General features: G+C 38.2%; 1 protein-coding gene across 1 annotated transcript; it reads right to left on the bottom strand.

The window, feature by feature from the left end:
- LOC105054856 (protein REPRESSOR OF VERNALIZATION 1) lies at positions 1-10,547 on the bottom strand. Its single transcript, XM_010936472.4, has 8 exons — positions 10,126-10,547; positions 9,505-9,567; positions 7,880-8,596; positions 7,234-7,368; positions 4,874-4,957; positions 2,493-2,552; positions 2,133-2,222; positions 1-418 (listed from the first exon to the last, which is right to left on the bottom strand). Exons 1-8 carry the CDS (start codon positions 10,477-10,479, stop codon positions 131-133), a joined length of 1,791 nt encoding a protein of 596 aa, XP_010934774.1. The 5' UTR covers positions 10,480-10,547; the 3' UTR covers positions 1-130.
- Between the last annotated feature and the right edge of the window lie 390 nt (positions 10,548-10,937).

Raw genomic sequence — 10,937 nt, 5'->3', positions numbered from 1 at the left:
TTCAAAGAAAAATCATAAACCATTCCACGCATTTCTTTTCTATTTTTACAAGGCTTTACAAGTGCTGATTCTACCAAGCATTCAACTGAAAAAGAAGGGAGGAAAGAAGTAACACTGGAAATTATATACTCTATTCACGGTTTGCTGCAGATACTGAAGGATCTTCTGTCTTTGATCTGTTGAATGATTTCTGAGTTTCCAAGACAGGCATATAAGCTGCTGTGGTCTTCTTAAAAATATCGGCAGCGGGCTTCTCAGATTCTCGCGGACTCACAAGCTGCTTCTCAACAGCCTCAAACTTGGCGGTGGCCCAGGGTGCTGTTCCCACATTTCCAACAACGCTGGGCGCATCTATAGTCAATGCTGCGATGGCATCTCTAGAGGCATACCACATGTAACCACAGGCAGTGCATTCCAACTGATTAATTAAGAAGAACAAAAACATAAAATGTTAGTTCGCATCCCTGACAAAAAAAAGGGGTGAAAGAAAAAACAACTTGAGCTAAATTGTGGTTTAGGTAAACCAAAAAACAGAGATGAGAGATACCATAATACAAAGGCATATGCTGACATAATGATCATCAAGACAATAGGATCTATAACTTAAGTAGAAAAGCATCATAATTTAGAACATAATTTCAACAAACTGGAGAATAATATAGTACTTGAACCATAAAATATTGGATGCTTATACCGTCCAACATTGAATCTCTCAATCAATGCATGCGTAATTCATTTATCTCGACTTGAATGATAGACGTCACCCTGGGCAACCCATTCACAACAAGGAGAACATTTCTAACCTCACCTGCTATAAACCTCCCGAACTAGATAGCACAAGTTTTTTTCTTTTTTTTTTTTTATTTTATTACGACATGATCATATTAACTTCCAAAGAATAGACTGGACCAACAGTCATGGACTATGTCCAAGCCTAAATCGAAAGTCTCGGTAAAAGTTGATCCGATGAGTTACAAACTCAAAAGACATTCCGGCCCAACTGATGATATTCCTACAACAATCTAAGAATATCATGTCTCTTTCAATCTAAACACAACATAATATCACTTCAACATTATCTTGCAAATCTCATCTCTGCATCACTCGCTCCACTGAAAATGATGCAATTTATCAATAATTACAGTCTGGAACACTTTCAACACATAAAAGCAGTCACCAAAATCTAAAGGAGACAAGGGTTATTCTTATACTCTGTTCATTGCTCATGTTCATAACACCAACTGCGAAACAAGCATGTGTCCTGGAGATACTTTTCAGCACTTACATTGCCACTATGAATAAAAAGAATCAATATTAGATCTAGAGGAATTACAATTCCTCAACCTTGGGCTTCAGGATTAACTCTTCTTGGACTATGAGTGTACCACTACAAAATTTCTAACCGTAGTATTAATTGTTTGAATCTGAAAACTCCTATATGCGTATAGTCCAGATATATTAGAAATTAAAACCAATGATTACTTAGTAATTTACCAGTACTTTAGTCTTTTAACTGCATATATACTTGCTAGTTTGGGAGAGGAAGTTCAATGAGAGACTTGCTGTTTATACATTCATTGCAGACCACATCCTGACAGCACATTCCACTGCTTCTAATATAAGGACCTGAAACCAACAACCAAATCAAGGCAACAAGATGCACAACACCCCCTCCCCCCTCACCCCCCCCAAGGTAGGCCCCCAGACAACAGTTTCAGAAGAGGTTTTGAAAATCAATATAGAGAATTGGACTGGTCATAAAAAAATTGAAATGCCAACTTTTATGACATCACCATGAAAGATATAGCTGTATCTAACCATTTATTTGAGACTTTGCAATGCATACCCTACAATTCCATATAATGAAATATCTTATGTAAAATTTTCAGACCCATCAACAAAAAGAACATATACATTCTATTTTTTTTTATGTATCCAAAGTTTCTTATAGTTTAGATGAAAGACAAGTTTTTGATCAAAAGTTAAAATAAAGAGATAAATTAAGCTTGTAGCTGAAGGTCTTACAATAAGGATCTCTACATCACCATTCAGGTAAGCAAACCACTCTGCAGTACAAATAAAGATGACAACAACAACAAAAACAAAAAGAGAAACAATAATTATTTGCACACCTGGTATCTATCCCCATGACCTCCAGCTTGGATAATGTCAGCAATCCCTACTTTCTTCTCCGTGCATCTTGAACATCTAGCATCAGTCATCTGGTTGCACAAGCCAAATAGAACATTTGAGCATGAAATGAAGGTATGAACTTCCGTTCACAAATTAATATTCAAACAATACATATTACTGCTAGAATTAGAAACTATCACTTGTCCTCCAGAAGTTGAACTATACTTGCTTTCTCCTTAGACAAGTGACGTTCTATAGGTCACATGGGAACAATTATCCTTTCAATATAATTTATGGTAATACAGCTCCTATTAAGAATTTGCATACGTCAGTATATTCTTATAGATCAGCATATTCACCTGCAATTGTTTGGATTCTTCTGGTTCTGTTGTTTTTTTTTCTTTAGCAAGCAAACCATCCTGCAATGCCCAAGGGACACAGTTAAAAATCAACTGTATGCATGCACCATGAAAAAACAAAACCACAAACCATCCTGAAATTCTTAAGGGGCAGTCAGACAAATCATACTCAGATATAAGCACCAGGAAAAAACAAACCACAGATAAATGGAACCAATATACAACACATATTTGAAATATGATGATTCCTTGTTCCGGCAACTACAAGTAATATTACTCATATCCAGCTTATGTTCCATGATATGAACGCAATATGAATGTTATGGCTGTTAGGAATTATGTAACCTATATGAGATGGTAGATTACCATGCAAATAACCAAAAGTTCAAACACTGCTCTTTACTTGAGTAAATAAACTCAGCTTGATCCTCAGGAACTACTTTGTCAACTATCGTGGTGACAAGGTCATCATACACTACATAGACTATTGCTCACTTCTATGTGCACCCAGATACTATTTTGCTCACCTGGATAGAACAACCTTGACAATTTTGCTTCTGCTATTCATGTAGCAGACCATATACCCAAACCAATCTTCTGAACAAAATCAAACATAGCACTCATGTATAAAACACTGAAAAGGATTAACGTTTCAGCATTCAAAATATTAGTCATCTTCTTTCAGATTTCCAGTTACCAGGGGACAGTGTGAGTTTGGATGGAAGCAATAGGCCTAAACTTAACTTCTGCCAGACATCACCACTTCCACACGTTTGCTGAAAGTGGGAACCAAACTGCTGTGCTCAAGCCTTCACTGACATGCTGAACTTCGGCAGGTCAGGTCAGAATTAGGTCAGGAAGTGGATGCTCGCACTTCTGAGTAGTGACTTCACCCAAACCACTGCCTAATTCTTAGTTTCTATTCCTCTTAGTTTCTTTTAGAGAAATGCAATAAAGAAAGAAGAGAAACAAATGTCACATATCTAATGAAGCATATCTCAGTTTGATCAAAGATTTTCTTTCTATCCATCTAGAATTGTTCCAAGGTGACAATACATGCTAAAGTGTCAGGATATGATAGCTGCCAACAGCCCTTAGCCCAACTTCTGTATCTAAAAATTCAAATACACTCTGATATACAACATCTGTGACTTATTGGACCTTTGGATTCCCTGTGGGGTTTGAGCTAAGTATTTTTATCATGATTCTGCTGGAACAGGCTTAACAAAATGAATAAAATGTTATCCTCGTTTCCTACTTGCCCATATAAATCATTAATCCTTCAAATGTTTCTAATGATTTTTTTTTTTTGACACTATTAGGATAAAACATTCCCAAGAGTGTCTTTGCTGGACTTCTGCACTTATAAAAATAGTATTTTCCCATTAGGGCTGCAGTTTGGGTAGGTTTGGTTGGATTGAGGGGCATACCCTAACCCAATCTAACATGTAAGTCCTCAACCCTAATCCAAACCAACATGGTCTTGAGTTGGGGTTTCTCTAACCAAATCCAGCCGAACCCTGTTATAAGCTAAATCCGATTTGGGTTGGGTAGGCTGAGTCTGATTGGGTTAGACGGGTTGAGTAGGATCATGCCATGTCAATTGAATTAAAATGGGTTAAATACAAATTTTAAGATATAGAAAAAGTTTGGGATATTCCTATTTAATTAATATTTTTTGAATTAAAACCTCAATTGTTCATAAATTTCAATTATAAAGTTACACACAATTCAATAAGATTACAAACACAATTATATCAATAAATAAGTACCACCTATGAAATATAAATGTCAATTATTTATTTATATGTCATGTAGGGTTGCGTTAAGTCAGGTCAGGTTGGGTTAGGGTCAAGTTTGGGTAGGTTTGAAAGTCAACCATTAACTTGAGGTCAGGTTGGGATTTTTCAGCCCAAGAACAAGCCAGGTTGATAAAAGCTCGACCCAAGCCAACCCAACGAGCGGGTGGGTGGACACAATCAGGTTAAGCCCAACCTCAGTTGCATCCCTACTTCCCACAGCCTCACTCAAACACAAATCTAATCAAAGCACCAGCTTTAGGCAACAAATTATCAACCTCCAAATTCCAATGAAAGTTTGTAGGTCAGGATCATAAAAAGATCACGCATTCTTATTCTTATCACAGCTAATGTACATATCCCTGTAAAGCTCTATGTGTTATTAAAGAAGCAAATAATCAGATGGTAAATATGAAATTACTGGTTATGCAATCCAACAGCTAAATGCATGCACATTTCATATGAGTACAATAGACTAGTCTACTTTGTCTTGGTCCTATGAAGAGGCATGCAAATATAGCAACCACAAAAGAAATAATACAAAGAAATAGTATAGAAAAACTATTTGACATGGATACATACCTTCAGTTCATTGGGAGACATGTTCAGAATAACCACAGGGTCCAATTCCTTATTCAGTAGGCGTCTAGCTAACATCACATTGTTCTGCATAAATATAGGAAGGACCAATGACCGCTTTAACAACCCCAAATATTTTAAGTATTCAAAAGTTAATTATCACAGTTCAGCATAAGCATTAAAGATGAAATCTAACATTCCAGAGTGAAGAATTATTGGTAAAACAGAAAAATTATGTAGAGACATATATGCTCAAATTACATAAACAGATCAACAGAGAACAATTTTTGTGCATGCGTGAAATAAAAGCTATATCCATCTTATCCTGGGATATATATCACAAAGATCAAAAGATAATGCTACCATAATTCAATGCAAATTCATGAAGATCTTTGATGAAAATATAATTTTTGAAACTAGAAATTTAATCAAAATATCAACTTCTGAATTTTCTTTCTTCTCTATCCCCTTTTTGTTCACTAAAAATTGCCACAAGATAAAGGATTCACCTGTACAGCACAGTTGAATCTCCAATTTGATGATTTACAGCACAAATACTGAGAAAATTATATTAGGGAAGAAAACTCAGATAGGAAGCTTAGTTTTGGGGTGGGGCTGAAGATTGTCTCAAAGACTATCCATGCAAGCCAAACCCTGCTAAAAAAAGTAGTTGGCTGATGTCAGGTTGACAGTCAGTTTCATGTGTCAAAATATGAAATAACTGACTCAAAATAGCCAGGGTAGTTCTTGACAATTATACTTATTGTTATGCAAAGATCAACTCAAAGACTTTCCATAACCTTCGATATCAAAGCACCAAATTCCCACATCAAGAGCATTAGGTCTACACCTTCTAACAGCAAGGTGATGAAGAACACTAACAAGCTCTAAGGTCACAAGAACAACTTGGAAAACTAGGGTTGTTAACAGGTCAGCTCAGGTCTGAGTACCTCCCTAAATGGTCTAGCCTAATTGGGCATCTGGGCCTCAGCTTTTACCAAATCCCTCCTCAACCATGAATCAGGTCAGGCTGGAGTCCCACTAGGTAAGACCCATTAGGTCTAGAGGTCAGTTCTGGGATGTTAAGACCCATACTGTACCCAACACACACAGAATACAATCTGGGTCCAACTTCCAGGTGAGTATGATAATTCATGTCCTCTGGATATTTCACTAATGATGTATTACCAAGGGTGATGAGTATTTTTACCAGAAACATAAAGGATGTAAAACCATAAATATAATCATCCAGCCTTCATCCCAAATAATTGGGAGGGGGACTTTATGGATCCTCATTCACCAAAGTACAAGAATAAAACAATATATTGAGGTATTCTTCCATTCCCCTCTTTCAGTGACCTTTCTGGGGGCCGGCAATACCACCGTCGGTTTCCTTATGATGAGTCATTGTCTTTTCCCAAATGCTGTTATGGTTGTGATCTTGGAGGGTGCGGACCTCCACCATACCACCCATGGGATCGTGTTCATTTTTCTTGGCGTTTTCTTAGTTTTCCGGGGGATATAGACCTCCCATTTTATCATATACCATATAAGTTATCGAGTCTGTTCTTGTTAGGTTGAGTTCCTGCAAAACTAGTCCCTAAACTTAGTGTATTAGATGGACAGCTCAGATCATGACAGGTACGCTTCTGCTAGACCCACACCCAAGATCCAGAACATGGAAGTTTTAAAGGTCTTATTTTGCATTCATGCCTAATCATTAGGACTGTAAGTCTCGACAAGGTCTACGCCCATAATTCTTAGTGACAACCTAATGAAAAGCTGGAAATAACCATGGACTTATATGCAACAGAAATTTTCAACAAAGCTTGATAAGATCTTAGCTTAGAGGCAAAAGATAATTAAGAAACTGCACTTTCCTCAAATGTTTTTGGAGGAAGAAAACTGACATCAAAGTCATCTGAAGGGTCAAAGGAGAAACAACTTTTTGAGAAGGAACATTGTATAACATACTGAATGGACATCAAAAGCTATAGTTTTCGAGAAGATGAAGTTTTAATTACAAGTTCCAAACATGGGTACTAAGTCCAGATTACAAGTAAAGGACCCTGATTCTAAACAAAGTTAACAGCATATAATTTTCAAAAAGTAACTCCCTGTAGTATTATTTGCATACAAGCTACATAAGTCATAAAGGAAGATTATTTGGAAAAAAACTATGAAAATTAATTTCAAACTATTACACAAACTCTCTGAAAGCAGTTTCAGAGTTGCAACGAGGCACAGAATATAAACAGAGCTGATATTTTGAATGCTGATACTTGAACATTTCTTGTGAAGGCGAGATTACAAGGATAGCTACGATACAATTAAGTGAAGCTAACTGTGAACAATTATTCTACCTTGAGATTGAAATCCAACTGCCTCATTTTCTGGTTATATTTCTGGAAATCGGAACCCAGAGTTTCATGTGTAGCTCTCTCAAGGGCAGTTATTGCTGGGACAGCATCATCCGGCCAGCAAATTCTTCCAGCAGACTGCAAAACAGTATTTGATAAATAATAACATAAGTAGAAAGAAATGAAAGGAGACATTATTTCATAATTTCATTGTATCTTGTAAATATTCAAAACTTGAAATTTTGTTCATAAGATATATATTAACAAAAATAAGACCAATGTTATAACTAATCATTGTAAACAAAACAGATAGCCAACATCATTGCTTAGAAAGATATTAAAATGCTAAATTCCTGTAACAGATCACTTAAACAAAACATCAAACATGACATAGGTACTATGTCATGAGATTCCTTAATACAAACTGTAAGCTAAAGTTAACAAAAGAAAAAGATTAAGAGGAAGTGACAAGATGCCAATTGCCATATTGGGCCAACAAGATTTTGGAGATGATGACCTATGGCATATTGGATTTTCTTCTACAAGCAAGCAAGCTAATTTTCCCACCAAAAAGATAATCCATATGACCATATGATATGTTGTGAAAACACAGTATGATTGGCAGGACAGGAACATATGCACCACTTACATTGTCTTCACTGTTGTTGCCAGTTGTGGTATGATCTGAAGCGCCATTCCCTCCTGTCCTTTTATCCTCGGCTGATGCATCTTCTTTTGAATTGCATGCTGCTTTAATTCCTTGTAGAAGCTTATCCAACCACTTATCGCGATATGAATCACCAGTCAATGCTTTGAATTTTGCTAGGATTGCTCTATACTCTGTACAGCTTCCAGGTGTATCTGCTCTGGTCAGGAAGTCAGACCTCCCTGGAGCATCTTCAGTTCTTGAGACATCGATGGGTTGCATGCGCTTTTTACCAAGGTTCTTCTTACTCAGTGACTGATCAGCATCATCAGCAGGAGCATCTTCAGGCTCAACATCTGGAAGATCTCCTAAACGCTCAAATGTTTTCTTAACAAGAAGATCAATTTCATGTTGTTTATTGTCTTCATAATCTTTGTCAGTTAATTTCCAGAGCTTTTTCTCAACAGTGTCATAGACCTTTTGCACGATAAAACCTGGATGTTCTGATCGAAGTGGCAACTTCTTGTTTAAAGGCACAAAGTGGACAATACACCTATGCATCACAGATTCAGCTGGAACCTCATCGAGATGGAAACTGTAGAAGAGCTCCCTGGTATCTCGTGCTTCCCAGCTCCCACCAGTTTTTCTTTCAGCTTCTTCAGGACGGTAAAACCACTGCCCAGTAACCATCATACTGCCATCTGCTTCTTGAGTTATATCCTAATGCAAGAAAGAAGTATAAATAGTTTAAGACAAACAAGTAAAACAAATGAATATCAATACCATAAAAACTTCAACTAGAAAATTCAGGGAGAAAGTGTGAGAAGGACAGGACCAAGAATTGCATAATATAGTGCAGAAAAGGATGGAGCTAACTTTTTCTACATATACTCTAGATACACAGTTCAAAATAACAGGTATAAGATAATCATCTAGTTGAATATAAAAGAATAACTGGTATAACATGCCAGATTGAACCAAAATGTTATTTACTTGACAGTGGGACATACATCACACTCCAAAAAAAAGCCTTGAATTCCTATAGCATTGCACGTCAGAGCTTGTAGGCATAGTACAGGAACAGCCTAGGACCTTATGGAGCAAAAACAAAAAGATAGATGACATGCAGAAGCAACAATGAAAGCAATGAAAATGGATTATGATTGTTTTTGACAAGCATTTGTCTGAAACTAAAATAAAACCAAGTGTTGTAAAATCTATCAATTGGATCATGCATGTTGAATGATAGGACACAACTAATGCTTCTAACATCAGAAAACATCCATAATATAGAATTTCAAATTAATAATAGGATACAAAATAATCTCCCTCTCTTTTCCCTCTGAAGGAGTAAGGCAATATAACTACCAGTAGATCTGAGGACTGAGGGGCTTATTACAAAATAGAGTCAGGGAAAATAACCTTCACATATGCAAGCGCACATGCCTTTGGTGTTGAATGGGAAAGGGCAAGGAGCTACAGTCTTCGCTCCAAGCAAATGGTATGCAATTTGAAGTGTAATCATGGTTATGCATCGTTTCATGCTCAATAGTTCTCTTTCCACAAAATGACCGAGTTCAAAGAATCCCAAGGAAGTAATTCTGATGTTCAGTAAACAACAAATTCACCTTAATAATCGCAACATAGGGCTTCTGCTTCTTATCCTCTGGAGTCAGGAGCACCGGATCTTCCTGCATGCAGCATCAAACAAAAAAAAAGAAAAAAGAAAGAAAGCAAAAAGAGAAAAAATTAACAATCAAACACTATTCTCCTCCATCGCCCCACACCCCCCCCCCCCCCCCCCCCCCAAAAAAAAAAAAAAACACACAAACCAAAAAAAAAAAAAAGGAAAAAAGAAATTTGATCAAGAACATCAAATTACCGAAATACCAAAATGAGCAAAGATAGCCAGAAAACAAGAAATTTCAAAAAAAAAAAAAAAATCAAGTCAATCCTCGAACACTTCCAAATATAGCAAATAATCTAACAAAGCTAAGAATTAAACAAGAATACTCCTCAATAATCCGACTCCCACAGCAAACCAATTACATCGAAAACCCTAGAATGCGGCAAAGAACAAAGATCGCCCAAAGTACAGAAAATTTTCCAGAACAATGTAAAAATCGTAGTTATACTCGCAAATCCTAGCATTAAACAAGTGAAATCTTCATGAATCCAATTCCGGGAGCAAACCCAGATCACCAAAAACCCTACCATGCGACTAAGATTAAAGATGTCCGAAACCTCACCAGCTCGAACGTATTTCCATCGTACTCGAAGGAGCGGTAGTGCCGCTTCCTCCGCTTCCCTTTGCCAGAAACCCTAAGCACCGGCCCCTTCGGCTTCGCGTCCTCCAGGGTCGGCTCCTCCTCTTCCTCCTCCTTCCCGTTCCCTCCCCCTCCGCCACTACCACCACCACCGCTAATGCTTCCGCCGGCGGCGTCGCCGCCTCTGTTCGACTCCGAGGCTTTCCGCCGCTCCTCCTCCTCCTCCTCCTCCTCGACACGGAGCTTCTTCCCCTTCCTCCGCTCGCCGGTGTCGTTCCTCGTCGGCTCCTCCTCGTCCTCGCTGGTCGAGACTTGCGTGAACCGCCTCTTTCCCATGGGAAACTTGCGATCGTTGCCTCGGCCGAGTGGAACCCGGGGCGCGTCCGCAGGCAAGGGGGGCCACGGCTGCTGCCGATTATATAGCGGGCGCTTTTCGAAATTGCTCTTGCCGGAGCCTGAAATTACTCAAATGGCACCATTTAGGTCGGTTATTATCTTATACAGACCTCACATTGGACCAGGAATTAAGACTGGGACACTCACCGTTGCTGTAACGGCCTAAGCACCCGCTGGACCCCTGGACCCCGCCCTGGGGCCGCCTTGTCGGGTGCAGTGGCGGCTTCCTCGTCATCCCCCGCATGGTAGGGGAGTTGGTGGGGGAAATGCAATCGTAGTTGCAACCTGCCGGAATGGAAATAAACTGGTAAATGAATCAAGATTGACTTCAAATTAACATATAGCTTTTTTTTTTTTTTTAGTAGAAAGAAATTAACATATAGCTTGATCCATTACAA

This window comes from Elaeis guineensis, chromosome 12 (genome assembly GCF_000442705.2).
Source record: "Elaeis guineensis isolate ETL-2024a chromosome 12, EG11, whole genome shotgun sequence".
Classification (NCBI taxonomy): domain Eukaryota; kingdom Viridiplantae; phylum Streptophyta; class Magnoliopsida; order Arecales; family Arecaceae; genus Elaeis; species Elaeis guineensis.
This window is presented reverse-complemented; position numbering and strand designations above follow the sequence as displayed.